Source organism: Macaca fascicularis, chromosome 5, assembly GCF_037993035.2.
Source record: "Macaca fascicularis isolate 582-1 chromosome 5, T2T-MFA8v1.1".
Lineage (NCBI taxonomy): Eukaryota > Metazoa > Chordata > Mammalia > Primates > Cercopithecidae > Macaca > Macaca fascicularis.
Window position 1 is genome coordinate 160585494 of NC_088379.1, and position 20198 is coordinate 160605691.

The following is a 20198-nucleotide window of genomic DNA, read 5'->3' on the forward strand; positions in this document are numbered from 1 at the left end:
AATGGGATAGCTGGGTCATATGGTACATCTAGTTCTTGATCCTTGAGGAATCGCCATACTGTTTTCCATAATGGTTGAACTAGTTTACAACCCCACCAACAGTGTAAAAGTGTTCCTATTTCTCCACATCCTCACCAGCACCTGTTGTTTCCCGACTTTTTAATGATTGCCATTCTAACTGGTGTGAGATGGTATCTCATTGTGGTTTTGATTTTGCATTTCTCTGATGGCCAGTGATGATGAGCATTTTTTCATGTGTCTGTTGGCTGTATGTCTTCTTTTGAGAAGTGTCTGTTCATATCCTTTGCCCACTTTTTGATGGGGTTGTTTGCTTTTTTCTTGTAAATTTGTTTGAGTTCTTTGTAGGTTCTGGATATTAGCCTTTTGTCAGATGAGCAGATTGCAAAAATTTTCTCCCATTGTGTAGGTTTCCTGTTCACTTTGATGGTGGTTTCTTTTGCTGTGCAGAAGCTTTTTAGTTTAATTAGACCCATTTGTCAATTTTGGCTTTTGTTGCCGTTGCTTTTGGTATTTTAGACATGAAGTCTTTGCCCATGCCTATGTCCCGAATGGTATTACCTAGGTTTTCTTCTAGGGTTTTTATGGTTTTAGGTCTAACATTTAAGTCTCTAATCCACCTTTATTTTCTTACTAAGTTGGAAAACTGTATATTCTGGATTAAACTCCTTTGATATTGTGTGTTACAAATATTTTCTTCTAGTATGTGACTTGTGTTTTTGTTTATGTAATAATGTCTTTCAAAGAGCCAAAGTATTTTTTTACTTTGATGAAGTCCACTTTATCATGCTCTTTTTAAATATTTCATGTTTTTTTTTTTAATTTAAACATCTTTGCTTCAAACCTAATCACAAAGAATTTCTTTTTTTTTTCCTCTGTAAGTTTTATAGTTGTAACTTTTGTATTTAGGTTTATGATCTGTCTTAGTCTGTTTATTTTGCTATAAAAGAATACCCGAGGTTGGTTAATTTATTTACAAAAGAGGTTTATTTGGCTCAATGTTCTGCAGGCTGTGCAGGAAGCATGGCACCAGCATTTGCTTCTAGTGAGATCATGAGGCTGCTTCCACTCATGGCAGAGATGAAGGGGAGCCAGCGTGTGCAGAGATTACTCAGAGAGAAAGGAAGCAAGGGAGAGAGAGAGGAGATGCCAGGCTCTTGTGTAACAGCCAGCTCTTGAAGAAACTAGTAGATCAAGAACTCACTGGCTATCATGAGAACGGTGCCAAGTCATTCATGAGGGATCTGCCCAGTGACCCAAACATCTCCCAAATCCACTCCACACTCAACACTGAAGATTAGATTTCAACATAAGGTTTGGAAGATTTGACTATCCAAACCATGGCATGGTTCATTAAGATTTAATTTTTGTATGAGTATGATGTGTGTATAAAAGTTTATTTCTTTTTCTATATGGATTTCCAGTTGTTCCCGTGGCATTTTTATTAAAAAACAAACAAACATATTTTCTTTCCTTATTTTATTGCCTTGACACCTTTTTTGAAAATGCAGTTGTGGATCTCTATTGATCTCTGTGTCACTCCTTTGAAACTGATACCTCACTCTCTTGATTACTTTTAACTTTTTAAGTTTCGAAGCAGGTATATAAGTCCTTCAGCACTATTTTTCTTCTTTAATATTAATTTGGCTATCATATGTCATCAATGAAATCTTAGACTCATTTTGTCAATTTTTACTAAAATCATGGCTGGGATGTTGATTGGAATTGCATTGAATCTATAAACCAGTTTAGAGAAAATTTGTAGCCTAACAATATTATTCATGGTATATATCTCTCCATATATTTAGACCTTCCTTAACTTATCTCATGAATGTTTGTAGTTTTCAGTGTAAGAGTCTTGTAAGCCTTTGGTTAGATTTATTGCTAAGTATTTTATATTTACTGACAGTATCATGAGTTTTTAATTATTTTCTAGTATTTGTGACCAGGACAGAAGTTACAGTGGAATTTTGTATATCAGTCTTGTATCCTGAAACACTGCTTGATTTGCTTCTTAGTTCTAGTTATTTTGTAGATCCATTGGGAATTCCTACGTGAAAAATTTTAAATATATATATGTGTGTGTGTGTGCACATACGCGTGTATAATCTTTGAACAACACAGGGATTTGGGGCATTGACACTCCTGCACAGTCAAAAATCTATATAAAAGTTTTGACTCCTCAAAAACTTAACTACTAATAGCCTACTGGTAACTGAAAGCTTTACCAATAACATAACTACTAATAGCCTACTGGTAACTGAAAGCTTTACCAATAACATAAACAGTTGATTGACATGTATTATACATCATATACTGTATTCTTAAAGTAAGCTGGAGAAAAGAAAATGTTACAAAGAAAATCATAAAGGAAGAGAAAATATATTTACCATTTATTAAGTGCAAGTGGGTCATTATAAAAAATCTTCATCCTCATTGTCTTCATTTTGAGTAGGAGGAGGAAGAAGACGATAAGGGATTGGTTTTGCTACATCTGGGATGGCAGAGGCAAAAGAAAATCTGCATATAAGTGGACCCATGGAGTTTGAATCTGTGTTGTTCAAGGGTTGTTTGGATACACACACACACACACACACGCACACACACGTGTGCATAAACTTGCAACCTTTTGGCCGTTGTTTAACTGATTGCAATGGCTAGGACCTAACTTCTGTACAATATCGATTAGAAGTGATGAGAGCAGGCATCTTTGCTTTGCTCCTGAATAATAGTGGAAACGTGTTCGATCTTTCATCATCAAGTATGACTCAATAATTATAGTTTTCATAGATGCTTTCTGATGGATTAAAAAAATTATGATTGCATAGCTTGCTCACTTGTTCTCATTATTAGGGTTGGAGTGGAAGTCTCTTGTGACTTTCTGCAATTTAATCAGAAGTCAAAGACCCTGTACTTTGAGCTAAGTTTTGTGCTCTATATAGTATTTCTATTTACAGAAAGCTACATATATAGGTAACAAAAGAAAAGGATTTCATATCCTCACAATCCTTCTTTCAAATTTGCTGTTTCCCAATCCATGGATCTTAATGTAATCTGTACTCAGTTACAGTATAGTACTTTATCACTATAACTCCTTATTTTCTTCCACTTTCAGTCTACTATTCTTATTCAAAATTTTGTCTTAAAAGCCATAAACATCTTTTAATTTAAAAATCAAACGATATTTTCTCAGTCCTCCTTACCCTCTTCAGACTTGTGACATACACTTCTTCTTGAACACGTGTCCTCTTTCATATTCATTCTCATTATACTTTTCTAATTGCTGCTTCTCTGTCATAGTCATAATACTTTCTCCGGTCCTTAAACATGATGATTCCTTGGAATTCTAAATTTGGTTATCTTCTCTCTAGGTATGTAGCCTCTTGATCTTAAACAGTTTTAATTAAACTCCTGACTATAATGGTTTCTGCTATGAGGAGGAGCAAAAATTCATCTCTAATCTGTTACACACTTCTGAAGTAAATACTCCAATTTTCAAAAGCACCTCTACCCTAGATTTCCTGCTAACAGTTCAAGATCCATGTATCTAAAACAAAATTCAACATCCTTTCTCTCAGGCCAGTAGCTCTGCTTCTGTTACCTGTTTCCGTGAATGGCACTATATCATTCTACACAAAACTTCAGAGTCATTCTATTCCTCCGATCTAGTGAGTTGCCGCATCATGCCAACTTTAATTTTATAATATATCTAGTAGCCATCTTTTCCTGCCTCTTTCCCACAACTTCCTTCATTTCTTGTTTTCACTTACATTGCTCTTTCTCTGTGGCATGCCCCTCGCCAAAATCTTAATTTTCAAAACTTAATCATTTAAAAAAATAAGCTCAAATTCTGTACATTCCAAGAAGGCTTCCCTGATCATTCTTTTGCCACCATTGCCTAAATCTGATATTTCTTATAAACAGTATTAACTCGCTATCTTTACTTATTCTCACTTTTTACTATAGCCATTAACTATCTAATATAATTTCTTTTATGTATATATAAGAAAATTCAGCCAGGCACAGTGGCTCATGCCTGTAATCCCAGCATTTTGGGAGGATGAGGGGGATGGATCACGAGGTTAGGAGTTCGAGCCTGACCAATGTGGTGAAACCCTATCTCTACTAAAAATACAAAAACATTCGCTGGGCGTGGTGTCATGTGCCTGTAATCCCAGCTACTCAGGAGGCTGAGGCCAGAGAATCGCTTGAACCCGGGAAATGGAGGTTGCAGTGAGCTGAGATCACGCCCCTGCCCTCCAGCCTGGGCAACAGAGTGACATCTCAAAAAAAAAGAAAAAGAGAAAAGAGAAGAGAAGAGAAAAGAAGAGAAGAGAGGAGAAGAGAAAAGAAGAGAAAAAAGAAAAGAAAATTCAGTGTGTGTGTGTATATATACCCCACTCATATCTGGCTTTGAAGAAAATTAAAGAAAGGAACATTTTTATCCTTTTATGAAGCTGAGTAAATTTTGATTGAATTATAAATGGATTTACTGAAAACTCATATAAAATTTATTTCCAATAAGCAAGACATTTTAGAAGCTCTGATTTAGCTTTCTTTTATTTGTATTTTATGTTTTTTTTTTTTTGGTTCATGTTTTGCCCCATATATTGATTATAGCTAATAGCCTAATATTAATACATTTTATTGAGATTAGTTAATATTAATTGAATGGCCAAATGATGGTTGATTCTGTGCTAAGTGCTTCTGATAAGGCAGTGAAGTATAGGAAACACGGATGGTTTTTCATTTAGCTGATTTCACAGCAAAATGAAAAAGGAGGATAGGAAATTATATGAACATTGCTGACTTCTTTATCAAGCACAGACCTTGGAAATGCATAAACTCTAGGTATAGTGAGATATCAATTTTTCTGAAAAAAGTTGAAAAACAACACTCATAATAAGTAAGCTAGAAAGAGAGAATATATAGGAAAACAAAAAAAATCTATTGTCAAACGGTGTGTCATTTACATAGGTGTGTTTGTGTCTTCACAAAGAATCCAGGGAAAATAAATGGAAAAAAAGTGAGTAAATTTGATAATAACAATTTAGTTTACCTATCTTTATCACTTCCGTGTTTATATAGATGACTCAGAGCCAGTAGTTCTTTCAATTTCAGCAGAAAACAATTATTGTCAGTCCCAAAGTTGGATAAACCTTGACCTGCATTGGCTGGTTTGATTAAGGCTGGAAAATAGCAAACTTGATTAAGTGTCAAAGACAAGATAATGAGGAAGGTTATTTAGAAAATGTGTTTAGAGATTTGAAAAAGGACTAAAAGATAGTTTCTCAAGAAAGTGCAAAAGATGATGAGAAAATTATGAAAAAGAGTCTGGGGCAACATTTTAGGAACTGTAGACTGTCAAAGCGATTTCATAATGTATGTTAACATTAGCATGATGTATAGACGTAAGGTCATCTTCTGATTGGTCTGAGATGAAGTAGTTATTTTAACCCTCAAAAGATGGTGAAGTGTGAAATTTGAATTAAAACAACTAAGTTTTCAAGTTTTCTCAAAGTATTCCCTGCAGTGGCTGGTGGTCCACAAAGAGAGGAGGGCTTCTCAACATTTTCAGTAGAGGGGGTGATCAAGATATATTGGGTGAACCCCAGGGTCATGGTCAAACTGCCTGTGTTCCTGTCTCACCTATACACCTCCTGAGCTTTGGGGTTTGAACCACATCACTGAAGTGTGCACTCTGTCATCTGCAAGCAGAAGGGATTGCATTAAATAATCTCTAACTCCTCTTCCAGTTCTAAACTTCTATTATGCAAATGACTCTGTCTTTATATTGACTTTTATGTAAGAGGAACTGAAATGAATAGGAAAAATTGTTTGGTATTTATTTAAGCTTTCTCTATTTTGAATCAATTAGATGGCAGAAGGCATTTAAAGAATATAGTTGTGGATTTGGATTTAATGGGAAAAGACTTAGCCTTTCTCAACATGGACTTTGCAAGCATCCAAATATATACCTCAAGAGTACATGTTCAGAAGTCAAAATTCATTTCTGGTAATGATTTCTTCTAAACTAATCATTATGTAAAAACTTGGCAGAATTGAATTTGTGTTGGAATTTGCCACATGTCTTTTGCTAACCTGGTTGGTTCCAGCATAAGCATCAAGGATCTGTGTCCCATTGTTGTGACAAAAGTTCATTTCCTGTCTTAAGAATCAGAAAGAGCTTTACTGCTGGTCTAAAAACTAGAAAAGGCACCTGCCTGCCCATCAATTACTAATACCTTAGTAGCCTGGTCCCCTGGGCACCTCCAAAGAAACATCTGCTGAGTCTCCAGGCCTCCAATCTCACACTTCACTTCACTTTGATGAGCCTTTTCTCTGCGGTCATAAGAGAAAATTTCTCTGAGAAACGTACTTTGCCAAAGTTTATTCCTCGACTTTGTTGTAAAGATCTTTTAAATGTGGCAGAGACACCAACAGCCTTTTTAGCTGCCTTTCAAGTCTTCTCTGATCCCTAAAACTAGAGAGGCTTAAAGTGAAGTTTTCAAAGGGAGTCTCCTTAGAGTTCACTGGGACCCTGAAAGCATCTCTCCTGCCTTCATTTTGGGAATATCTAAGCTTCATTACCTTAACTGACATGCCCAGCAACCTGATCTTTCATTTTATTCCATAATCTAATTTAACAGATACAATTTAGTCTTTGTTTTCCCAGATTATATTTATTAGTAGGGGAACTTGAATAGCAATCACCATAATATGTCAAAAGCTCCTGGTTTCTCGAGGCAGCTCCACAGCATGAGCTCTGTAGTTAGATAGGGTTGGGTTCATTTCCTGTTTCTGCCACTCACCAGCTATGGCCAAGGACAAGTTACATGATCGACGTTTCAGATTCTTCTTGTGTAAAAAATACTAAAATACACAGACACACGCTCACACACCCTTCCCATAAGGTTGTTGTGAAGATTAAATAAGATAATGTATGCGATGTCCCCAACAGCTCTTTAAAGCAGGATTCAGTCAACAGACCCCATCAAGGACAAGATAGTAGCTACTTAAGGCTTTGCCAGTCATGTGACCTCCAGAGCAGTTACTCAACTGCACGGTTTGAACACAGTAGCCATAGACAGTGCGTGAGTGAGTGGGTGTGGCTGTGCTCCAATAAAAGTTTATTTGTGGACATAGAAATTTAGGTCTCATATAATGCTTATGTATCGCTGAGCTCCTCATGTTCTCCTGCATGGCAGCTTAGCTTTGTCTGACTCTCTCAGCCCTGCTCCGGCTTCCGCAGCTTCTCCACTGCCTGAACCTCCACCATTGATACATCTGTTTTTGTTCTCCTTGTGTTTTTGTTTTTGTTTTTTTTTTATCTTTGCTGTTCTTTCTGTAGCCAGGCCTACACTTCTCGATTAATGTGTTCTTGATTAGGTTTGGTAAGATTCTATCTCCAGCGTTGCATAGACATCTTAAGTTTTCACAGCTGTATAAATTTCTGGTCCTTTCTCTAAAAGAGCTTGGGAAAATTTCCAAAAGCTGGATTAGAAGAACTGTGAGAGTCAGTAGTGTCTCTTATTCCAGAATCTTCCTAACAAATATGACAAGTTAGAGTCCAGCCAGTTTGTCTTTCCCCTACCATTGGGTGAGTTCTGTACTCACAAGGTCACTCTTTCCTTCCCATCAAGGATGAGTTGACCTTGATATCTCCTCATTGCTCAGAAAGGTAATTCAAGCGTTCCACAAGTCAATTCCAGAGTCACTTCACTTTTGTCAGGAATACCTGTGTCTCTTACTTTAACTAGACTCTGGGTGACCTATATTGGTTCCACAAATATCTTAAAGTGAACATGCCAATTAGTGTCTCACCTCTACCTGCTCACAACCTAAACCTTTCTACCAAATTAACATTGAGAAAGTAAGTAGATAAAAGAATTATTTGCTGGGCATGGTGGCCCACACCTGTAATGCCAGCACTTTGGGAGGTGAAGGCAGGTGGATTGCCTGAGTTCAGGAGTTCACGAGCAGCCTGGGCAATACAGTGAAACCCGGTCTCTACTAAAATACAAAAATAAAAATAAAAAATTAGCTGGGCATGGCAGCATGCACCTGTAGTCCCAGCTACTCTGGAGGCTGAGGCAGGAGAATCACTTGAACGCCAGAGGCAGAAGTGGCAGTGAGCCAAGAACACGCCACTGCACTCCAGCCTGGGCTACAGAGGGTGACTCTGTCTCAAAAAAAAACAAAAAGAATTATCACTGAATCAATATTTAGAAGAACAGCTAGCTTATAAAAGCAATAATTGGAGACAAGATTCCTTGTATAACAAATACTAATCATATCCCAATATGGCATTCTAAGAAAAGAAAATCAGATACCACAGAATTTCTATTTAAGCTTGATGGTTACAAGATTTTGTTTTGTTTTCAAATTTCCACATTGGGAATAATATGAATTAATAAAAAATAGTGAGTAGTGGCAATGGCATAAGGCTTGCTTGATTTATAAAATAGTTTCAGCTTAACAAGTAGAAAATGAGGTTTAAAATTCGACATAGTCACCCAATTTTTATATTCTAATATGTCGTTAAAGGAATTAGACATGCAACTTATTATGTAATAGAATTAGATAAGATAAAACAAAAATAGAATGTTTCTGCTCTTTCTGCAACTGTGCTGCAAATTCTATTATTTTATAATTCAATAAAAATAACTCTAACTATTGACTTATATATAACTTTCTTGGTATGTTCTCCAATGCTCATCAAGTAAAGACTGTTTTCTATAGTTGCAGGATAATGAGCATTTGATATATTATCAGAGTTCCCTTAAACCAGCTTTGATGTATGAAAAAAATGATTTCACAGGTATAAAACATTACAGAATCTTTCTGAGAAGATAGAATAAAATTGTCAATCATTTATTTAATAACTTAGGTCAGCACGATTGTCTTGTAGCATGCAATGAGCATTTACTTTTGGTTGTATGTACCAAAAAATATTTTAGGGCTGCCCTGAAGTTATCGAGCAGACACTGATCATTTTGTTCCTGTTGTAAGAAGTTGCCTAGAGTTCTAGTAGAAGAGGCATCACAGCTTTTGTAAGGCAAGTGACTGAAGACTTGATCCAAGACTGGACTTTTACCTTTTATTTTAATTATGGACCTATGGATGCTAGGCAAGACCAGGCACTTAATTCGAATCTGTTACATCATGACTTTACCATTTTATGTGTGAAATAGCAGAATTCATGAAGTTATGAAACTTGTCCAATGTCACACTACCACTGAGTAGCAGTTGCGACAGTCAACATGTATTCCTCCCATACTAGCTGGCAGTGCTTTTCTAAGTGCTTTCTATTTATTGCTTTGTTTAATCTCATAGCACATTTGAGATCGTTGCTATTATTATCCTTATTTTTCAGGTGGAGAAAATTGAGGTGAAGTTCACTTAAGAACTTCACTAACGTCACAGAGCTAGCACATGGTAGACGCAGGTAGCAAACACAGGCCATCTGTTCATGTAGCCTAAGCTTTTAACTGCTATGCCAACTCCACTGCCTCGGGGCACAACTGGGCATGGCACCCACATTTATGTGAACCCAACCCTCCAAATTATGAAGTCTCTGTCATGCTAATTATCTGCATGAGACACACACACTCACATACACACACACTTGCCTGTATTTCTCAGGCACTTAAAAACTCACCATTACAGAAGAGGGAAAATAAGTGTGTGTATGGTAAGTATGTATGAGTGCATGTGTGTTTACGTATGTCTATGACATCAAGGATGTACAGAGTTTACTTCCAGCCCTTCCTGCCTGACCAAAATTTAAAAGAAGAGAAAATGGAGAAAGTATGATGTCATGTAATCATCAAGTTCATTATGTCACTGAAATGAAATCTATCAATTAGCCCAATTATTTAATCATCAAGGATTTGTTTTAACTTTAAAATTTCATCAGATTATTTTACCTAAACCATAGTGTACTCTGTGGAGTCTCAGAGAATGTGATCTTGTTGAGTGTTTCTTCCAGGTTGGTAGGTTGGCTTTTCACCTTATTTGCAAATTTAAACCAAACATCGATTAGAGTAGAGATATTTCTGATATAATACAGTATAGATGTTCTTGGAGAACTTCATATGCTTCAAAACTGTGCACTTTTATTGCCTTCGAAAAATAAAAGGACTTAGGGGAAAAAAATATGTTTGAGTGAAATCACTCAATGCTTAGGAGCACTAAGCCAAAAAAAAAAAATCCCCCAAATATAAAAATTTAGTTAAAAGATGTATTGAATTCTAATGAATACTGCACCTTGGCAATTGTAGGCCTTGACTTAAGGGGAGAAAAATGAAAGTAGTTGGTGGGAAAGAACTATTAGAAGGCCTTGAGTCTGCTGAGTTACGGAGACAAGAGAAAAATAAATGGAAATTGTGCAACAGTACTTCCATGACAGAGGATATGGTCAGACTGGGCTAAGAGGAAGAATGGGGAGCAAAGGGAATCTAGCATGTCTGCCATTTTATCCTGACATTGTTTCCCTAGTGATAGATGTGCCTAAGCCGACCGGCATTCCTGAAATGCACAGTACTTCTTTGAAAACAGATAAAAACAAAATGGCTTTTTACAGAGTAGAAAGGAATCACATTTCTTCCTTAACTCATTTCATAATCATTAGTACCTTTTCAGTAAGTGTATTTTAAAGTGACTAAGCCTCTGCAAGGAGCTACTTTAGCCATGTAACTATGATGAGAATCATAGAAAAAGATGCAAGAAATTATTTTATATATTTTAGGGAAAAACTGTTGAAAAGTTTATCTGATTTCATCATGATTAGCATGATGAACCGTAAGGAGTGATGATACTTAATTTGAAGATGTTTAACTACATGTATTCAAATTGTAGTCGTCATCACACTGGAGTTTTTAAAATATATTTCAGGATTTATAATGCCAAAGGTTTTGCTCTTAAGTTGGTTATAAAACATTCTGAAAATACTTTGATAAAAACTGAGAAACAAAATGTTAATTCAAATAGTTAAAATCTCCCTACTATAGAGTGTACTGAATTTTGCTATTACTTCAAAGATGCCACAGAATTGCCTCTTAAATCTAATTTTAAAAGACTGTGGACTGTGCTCATCTTATTTTAAATAACGATCTAATGCAGCTTATTAAACACAATTTGTGTCCAGTACTGCAGTTTTACCAAGGCGGTCGCCACCCGGCAAGTCGGAGGGCAGGGGGCTCCAATATGATTACCGAAAGTGAGGTTGCTGTTGTCTTTAGAGTTGATCTCTTTGTTTTGGGAGAATCATCAGTACAGGTTCTTGAGTTACAAAAATTTAAGGTAAGCATCCTCCTCCTTAAAAATAGCTTGAGACAGCTCACACTTACATGTAGATGCAGTCCGTTAGGAAGGTGAATGCCCTACTCAGTAATAGAAATTGGAATTAACAATTTCTGGGCTTTTGAACAAGAAGGAGAAATTGCTTCCCAAAATGAGATTTTAACAGGAGAATTTGAGTAACCTAACTCCCACAAGGTGTTATATAATATTTGAAATCCCAGCTCTGGGCTTGGTTAAGATTGAACAACCGAAGTCATGGGAAATGTATTATGGACTATTTTGATTGTGCTCTGTGGTCCCTAGAGTGTTTCCTTGGCTGGGATATTGAGAAGTAAAGTCAGAGGAATGTTTCTTCCCTCTGCTCCAGCCCCCACACCCAGTCAGTAGCCCAGGCCTGCAGATTCTCTCTCAGAATTACTTCTGCAATTGGTTCATTTTTTTTTTTCCCCCAGGGTCCTGTTTTTGCCCAACCCAGATCTACCATCTGTCCCACTCTGACCCATTTTTCATTCTACATTCCAAATAATCTTTTAAAAATGCAATCTAATTCACTTACCCTCTTGCTTCTTAGTTATTTAGTTGATTGCCCTTACAATAGAGTATTATCTTGTTTAATGTGGTTTGTAGAACTCTGCAAACTCCTGACCTCTGCCTATTTTGTCTCTTACCATCATTACCTTGCTCTCTCTTACCTCATTCATGCCTTTGCTACACGGGAATTATTTCCTTTCCTAGAACGTTGGCTCCCAAGCATGCTGTTCTTTTTGGAACTCTCTTGGCCTGGCCCAGCTCAGATGTTTCTGAGAGGATTAGGTTCAGATCTCTGGTTTACATTCCCAGAGCACTATATCCCTCCCCTTTTTGCAGCACAGGCCATGCTTGGAACTGATACATCAGAAATAGTTTTCCTCCTGGATTGTAAGTTCCTTGAGAGCAAGGGGTGTTCTTTGCACATCGCTCTGCCCTTGTGTCTAGAAGAATGCCTGGCACAGAGCAGGACATCCATAAATATTTGTTGAATAAGAAGAAAAACGAGCAAGTGCATGAATGCATGAATATGATGTAGAAGACAATCCAGTGATACCAAAGAATCTATTGGAATCGAAGTTATTAAAAAGAAAATGCAGATGAATGGAGAATTTATGTTAAAAGCCAAAAAAAGTCTTGAGCTTTGACTTTTAGGCATCATCAAATTTAATAAAGAGATATCAGTAACATACTAAAGCAAAAGTCAGATAGTTTTAAACTTAAGAATAAATATGATGTAAGGAAATGAACACAGCCCATAAAGCCAGCCTTTCAAAAAGAGTAACAATAAAGAGAATGGTAGTGCTAGAGAGGAATGATGGGATGAAGGAGTCTGAGATTTGTTTGCCTGTTTTTAACTTTGTGGTGGAGAGAATTGGACATGCTCACCAATTTTTCTACTACTTTGTCCTGCTTTCCTGATACATCGCAGGGAAAGTTCTATAAACATTTTCTACTACAAAGTGAAAATAAATCTATTTTAAAAGACAGATGTATGGGATTTTATGTAATATTTTTCAATTTTTGAGAAAGGAAAACTTTATGTTTTTAGTCCACCTGAAAATTAAGCCTTTTCCTTATTTATGAAAATAGTTGCTATAATTTGTACTGAAGTATACAAACTTGATCCTTACTAAGGCAATTTTCTTTTTAAGTTTTCTCCTCCTTTTGGCAACTCTTAAAAATCTGGACTTTAAAATTTAAACTTAAAAAGCTCATATCTTTTTTATCACAGATATTGGCATGTCCAGGTGCCAGGTCTGATGGTAGACATTTGATACAGCTAATTGCTTTTGTGATGGATACATAATTTTTAGGCTTGCCTCTTCCCTCTAACTTTTTCCGATACTTTATTTATTTAATTATTTATTTATTTTAACTTTTAAGTTTAGGGGTACAAGTGCAGTTTGTTACATAAGTAAACTTGTGTCATGGGAGTTTGTTGCACAGATTATTTCATCAGCCAGATTTTAAGCCTAGTACCCATTAGTTATTATTCTTGATCGTCTCCCTCCTTTCACCCTTTACGCTCCAAAAGGCCCCAGTGAGTGTTGTTCCCCTCTATGTGTCCATGTGTTCTCATTGTTTAGCTCCCACTTACAAGTGAGAACATGTGGTGTTTGGTTTTCTGTTCCTGTGTTAGTTTGCTCAGGATAATGGCCTCTGGCTCCATCCATCGCCCTGCAAAGGACATGATCTCATTCTTTTTTATGACTGCATGGAGTTCCATGGTGTGTATGTACCACACTTTCTTTATCATCAGTTTATCAGTTTATCATTGATGGGCAATTAGGTTGATTCCATGTTTTACTCTTGTGAATAGTGTTCCAACAAACATACGTGTGCCTGTGTCTTTATAATAGAATGATTTATATTCTTTTGTGTATATACCCAGTAGTAGGATTGCTGGGTCAAATGGTATTTCTGTCTTTAGGTCTTTGAGGAATTGCCACACTCTCTTCCACAACGGCTGAAGTAATTTACACTCCCATGAAGAGTGTAAATTAACAAGCATTCCTTTGTTCTCCACAACCTTCTCAGCGTGTGTTATTTTTTGACTTTGTAAGAATAGCCATTCTGACTGGTGTGAGGTGGTATCTCATTGTGGTTTTGATTTGCATTTCTCTAATGAGCAGTGATGTTGCGCTTCTTTTCATGTGATTGTTGGTCACATGTATGCCTTCTTTTGAAAAGTGTCTTTTTCTGACTTTTCATCTGCACCTTAAGACCTGCTTTGGGAGAAAACTATATCAGTATCAGAGAGTATGGAAGGGGGTGTTTTCCTTAGGTCTACATGACCTTGTTTCATGTAGTAAACAAGATGTTCATGCTTAATTAAATTCTAGGATGGACGCGGTGGCTCACGTCTGTAATCCCAGTGCTTTGGGAGGCTGAGGCAGGTGGATCACCTGAAGTCAGGAGTTTGAGACCAGCCTGGCCAATATGGCAAAAACCCATCTCTACTAAAAATACAAAAATTAGCCAGGTATGGTGGCTGCCACCTGTAATCCCAGCTACTTGAGAGGCTGAGACAGGAGAATTGCTTGAACCCGGAAGGCGGAGGTTTCAGTGATCCAAGATCGTGCCACTGCACTCCAGGTGGGGCGACAGAGTGAGAATCTGTCTCAAAAAAAAAAAAAAAAAAGAAAAGAAAAGAAAAAAAAAGTTCATGCTTAATTAAATTTTAAATTCTAGAGTTTAAATGATTGAGGATTGCCTTACTTGAACAATAATCTGTCCCTGTTATTAATACTAGGCCAGTAGCTGGGTCATTATTCTCACCACGGCAAAGTTAATCACTCACTAGTAAAAAGAGAGAGAGCATTCAGTTTATTCGGAGGCTGTTTAATTATCAGCTTTTGGAATGAGAAGTGCCTCTTCAAGTTTCTGAGAACATATTATTCCACTTCTTGCCAAGGCCTGTTGCCAAATGTATTATTTTAATTTATTTTTTTTTCCCTTACCATGTTATTACCATTTCTACAACTAACTGGATACTGAATTCAACTGACCAAACCATTTCTGAAGTTACTGCTAATGTTACCCATAAAAATCATCACTAGTTTAGTTGAGGAACAATCTTTTGCCTGCCAGAAATATTCTCTATTCCTGGCAGGCAAAAGCAAGACAAACAGGTTTCCAAGGTATCAACACTGTGTGCATCTGCTTCATAGTGTAATTTCATCAGTTGAGCAGATGAAGAATGCTAATTAGTTTGTTTATACATATGTAATTTAACGAGACTAAATACTTAACTATCTTAAAGTAAGCACAACTTGTTTCCTGTTGGCTGTTTTTGCTTTAATAAAAAACACTGTTCGGCACATTTCCTGGAAATTATAGTACTGTGCAGTACAGGAAAAGAAATTATTTCCAGGAAAGTTGACTGGTCAAATGTATTCTGCTGCAGCTGGATTCAGTAGGAAGATAAGAATTAAAATATTGGGCTTGGGTACCAACATTGAAATCCAATGTGAATGAGAGAGTGAAGTTTAATGGAAAGATCTATTATAAACTATATTATGGCAAACTTCTAAGTCCAATACTAAAATTCTAATGTATACCAAAATAACTTATTTTAGTAATAATTCTATGCCATCCTCAGACCTAACCTATACTCTTCCATTTCTTATTGTCTTTCTTTTGTTTTTGTGTACCCTTTTCTGCTAGTTATTGTAGTTAGATATTGATATAACTGAAATAGTGGCATTCAGATAATACAGCTCTTTTCCCTGAAAATTAATATAAAATAATGCTACTGTTATTTGTATAAATAGATGTTTAGTATTATCTATCACACTCTCTTTGATTACTTTGAAGTTGTTTAAAAACTGGATCCCAGCCAGGCACAGTGGCTCATGCCTGTAATTCCAGCACTTTGTGAAGCCAGGGCAGGAGGATTGCTTGAGCCCAGGAGTTAAGAGACCAGCCTGGGCAACATAGTGAGACTTTTTCTCTACAAATAATAATGAAAAAAACTCTCCAACTTCCCCCACCCCAATCAAAACTGGACCTGCGTAGGCTGTTATTTTTGGAGAGGAGTGACTAGAGGAGATGAGGAAATAACTTTGCTCCTATAGTCAAAATTATATTTTAATTAAAATGCTTAAGTTAATACACTCAGCTTTCTACAACCAGGGGTCAGCAAACTACTGGCTATGTTCACAGTCTGCTTTTACAAACAAGGTTATATTGGAACACATCTGTGCCCATTCATTTGTATATCATCACTGGCTGACTTCACACTGCAATGGTAGGGTTGAATAGTTGCAATAAAGACCATGTAACCTGCAAAACTGACAGTATCTATTCTCAGGACCTTTACAGAAAAGGTTAAAGCACTTTTGAAGATTAAAGCTGATCACTGATTTGAAGCTTAAATCAGAAGAGAAGTTATTAAACAATAATAGAATTATGTTGAGATGTAGTAAAGACTAAGAAACAAATATTTATTACATTAAGTCCCAAAACAAATGTGGGTAAAATTATTAGATTTTTAGGTTTTGTAGAATCTAAGTAATCATTCCCCCTATAGCCATATTGCCTTTGGACCACTTCAGTAGTCTACTGAGATAGACCACTCGCATTCTATTCTGGCAGAATAAATTTTCTACTCATAAATGCATAGGATTTTCTTTTGTCCCCTCTTGAAGATTCATAAATTATATATGAGCACAGATTTTGGTCATAACTTTAGGTAACAGAGCCTTGGCAGCTTCTTCTGGCCTGCCAGCATCCATAATCTTCCTCTATACCTAATGTCCCATGACATCCCATGGGGATCAGATACTGAATTTAGCTTCCTTGTTTGTCCCAGTTCAGAAAATGAGTTGTTCATTGTTCTAAACTTATTAGATGACTTACATGTGACAATTTACAGGCTGTTGCTTATACCTACTGGAAACATATTAAGGGCATTGAGGAGCATAGAAAATTTAAAAAAAAAATTGAACTCCAACTCTAAAGATTCAAATATAAGGCTGTATCTTGGATGTTTCAGATACCACCAGCCAATGAGCAGAAGAATTATGTTCCTCACTGAATTTTAATATAAATTTGTAAATCATATTTTCAAGATAAAAATCTATTCTTAGTTAATAAACTAAGCCTGATTATGATAGAAACTGCTCTATCTTAGTAATATTAGTTTGGAGTTATAGAAAACACAGGCTCCGGAGTCAGCTGAATCTGCATTTGAATCCTAGTTCAGTCATTCTCTAGCATTTCAAATGAGAGAAAAGTACCTGAAATTTTGAGCTTCTCACCCACTGGGGATAATAATACCTGTGTTACATGGTTGCTGTGAGGATTAATTATAAACATAGAGTTCCCAGCACTGTGTGAGGCACATAGTACTTAGTACATGTGGGGATTAGCAAATATGGGTTCTTTTCCACTCTTTGTTTTTCTTCCCCAAGAGTAGGAAATAGCTGGTAGACCCAGTTAATCAAGATAATTAGTACTGTTGATGAACTGAATTCACACCTTGACAGTTCCAGTAACAAATAGCTAATGATAAATGGGTTGTGAATTGTGAGATAATTTACAACCACAACATCAACAAAAACAAAAGTACAGGGGAAAATATGCTGGAATGACGATGCTTATGATTTCAGTGGGAAGTGGGGTAGTGTTTGACTCACTGCAGTGCTGACTAGATTTGGATCCAGAGACCCCTGCAAATCCCATGATATGTTCCTGGAGATCAGGAGTTCTGATGTTTTTTCATTTTGATAATATTTTTAAATTGCTTTACTATTTAAAGTGATAAAAATTTTCTTTCGCCGTAATCATCTTCATTGAACTTTTTTTTCATTGAACTTTTTTTTTCTAAGTTGGTGTTTCAAATCTGAAAACATATACTTGGGGATCATTATGCATATTATTTTCCCTTAGGTATTTTTGGAAGCCATTGGTTTTTACTGTTCTGACTTCTCAGAAAGGAGAGCATAATGAGAATGTAGTAGTACAAGCATTAATAAAACATAGACTTAGATGTGGCTTTTGTCATAAAACCATGGTGTTCCACTCTTGTGAAATCAAACTGGATCAGATGAGTCCAGATGAGTATAAAAAATGGAAATCAGTAGTTGATGCTAAGAACATTTTAGAAAAATATATTTTATTTTAAGAGTTAAAATAGTAAGAGCAAGTATTTTTCTAATATAGTGAAATTCACACACATTAAGTAAAGTTCTTTGCCAAATGTCCTGCTCATTTTATAACTGGCATTTCCAGCAGATTTTTTTTTTAACTTTAAATGATGTGACTATTGCTTTTTCTCACCTGTCTTTTTCTGTTTTCATCAGTGCATAAAGTCACTCCTCTTTCTGTTCTGACCTTTTGCTGCCCGTAGACATCCCAGTTACCAGTGTCCTTGAATTGATAGTGGCTTCTGTTTGTCAGTCTCATATAAGAACTACAGCTCATCAGGAGGAGATCACAGCAGGGTAAGAGACACCAACACCATGTTCTGCACGAAGCTCAAGGATCTCAAGATCACAGGAGAGTGTCCTTTCTCCCTACTGGCACCAGGTCAAGTTCCTAATGAGTCTGCAGAGGAGGCAGCAGGAAGCTCAGAGAGCTGCAAAGCAACCGTGCCCATCTGTCAAGACATTCCTGAGAAGAACATACAAGAAAGTCTTCCTCAAAGAAAAACGAGTCGGAGCCGAGTCTATCTTCACACTTTGGCAGAGAGTATTTGCAAACTTATTTTCCCAGAGGTGAGTGCTTGCTCTTTAGATTTTGAAATTGTAGAATGTTTTTCTAAGGAAAATTTAAACACTTCCTTTCTCACTTTCAAGGCTACCATAAATGTAGAATATTTTCTTGGAACACATAAAAATATTCTTTTATAGCAATTATGTTCTTAAGTTGTGTTTTATCTTAAGATGTTTATGATCTTGAATTCTTTTCACAAGAACATTGCACTCTGACAAACTTTATGATTTTGGGCAACAGGCTTAATGCCTCTTTACCTCAGCATCCTTGTCCGTAAAGTGAAAATAGTAATAGTACTCATCTTCTAGAGTTTTAATGAGTTTTAAGTGAAACCATCCATAGCTCTTGCCATACCATAAGCAGTCAGTAGTTGTTAGCTATTATCTTAAAATTAAATTCTTCAAAGAATAGCGTATTTTCTGCTGGGGTTTTCTCTCCTAATTTTAAAGAGCATCATACGTCCCCTGCCAATTTTCAGAGTTGTGAAAATCTCCCTTGACTGTTTGCTCTGATTCTGAAGTTTCTGCTCAATCAGTCTTAACCTTCTCCCTTGGGTCGGAGTCATGAGCCTGTGATTGCCTAAACTGTGTGTTATTAGCTCTGACACCTCTTCATATAGCCCTGCAAGCTGCATAGCATAGTGTCATGTTGAGATCTAGAGCACCTTCTGTCAAAACACCTTTAAAGAAACTTCTGGGAACAGGACACAGACCTAAACAGGTCAAATATCTTAGGAATAGAGGGGACATGTAGAAAGCTCCTCTTCCTCTGTAGGATAAATAGAAGAGCAGTTGAAGGTCTTCATGATGTCTTCCTCCCTCTGTCAGTCTTCATAGTTTTATATAGATTTGCTTAACCTATGAATTTGGCTGGACATTGACTCAATCAGACACTGGCTAACATAATACATTGATAATTTTTAATTGACTCAATACCAACCCTCTATTTTATGCAAAGCACCAAAGAAACACAGACTGGCTACTTTTCAGAACTGAAAGGAATTTCACAGATAACCTTGTTTTACTCCCAGGAAGAGCTGAGGAAGTTCAGTGGCTTGACCAAAATTACACAGCTTTCAAAGGGTAGAGCAATTAATTACTGCTGTAAACAATCCAGGCTGGAATGACTGAGAAAGAAGAAATTGAAGTTTGAAGGATGGATAAATTGGACTTAGCAGAAAGTTGAGGGAGTTTATTTCAGATATGATATTAACACAATAGTACTTTGGCAGATAACCTTTGAAATGGAAATGTTTAATTATTCTTACCCCACTCTAGTTGCTAGACAGCCAGCATTGGCTAGGAAAAGGGATACAGTCCTCCTCAGGGAGTTGGTTTGTGGCACACTCTGGGAAACAAATCGGTGCTCTCATTTCCAAGGACAGAGTGAAATGAACAGACATGAACAGATGGTGATGATGAGGAAGCTAGATAGCTTCTACGTTTTCCCTGAATCCTGTCCTTACTATGTTGGCTTTATTATTTTGTTTAGTAAATTTTGATTTTCTACAGTGGAAGTCATACACATATTGGACTCTTTTTTGAAAAACATTCTGGTTCACTTGATGGTGGCCCCAAAAGTTCCACAGGCTTCCTTCTTTTTCATTCATTCTTATTTTCGCCCTTCTG

The 20198-nt window shown here is 36.5% G+C and overlaps 1 protein-coding gene across 9 annotated transcripts in view; it reads left to right on the forward strand.

The window, feature by feature from the left end:
- Positions 1-20198, forward strand: part of GUCY1A1 (guanylate cyclase 1 soluble subunit alpha 1) — a 69757-nt gene that overhangs the window by 12731 nt on the left and 36828 nt on the right. For 4 of the 9 annotated variants that reach the window (XM_015450950.4, XM_005556147.5, XM_074040665.1 and 1 more), the window contains one exon: positions 18206-18572. In XM_015450950.4, the coding sequence (XP_015306436.2) occupies positions 18318-18572 (255 nt within the window). In that variant the 5' untranslated portion in view covers positions 18206-18317. The remainder of the gene's footprint in view (positions 1-18205; positions 18573-20198) is intronic. The other 5 variants (XM_015450955.4, XM_005556148.5, XM_045392986.3 and 2 more) reach the window with 2 other exon arrangements.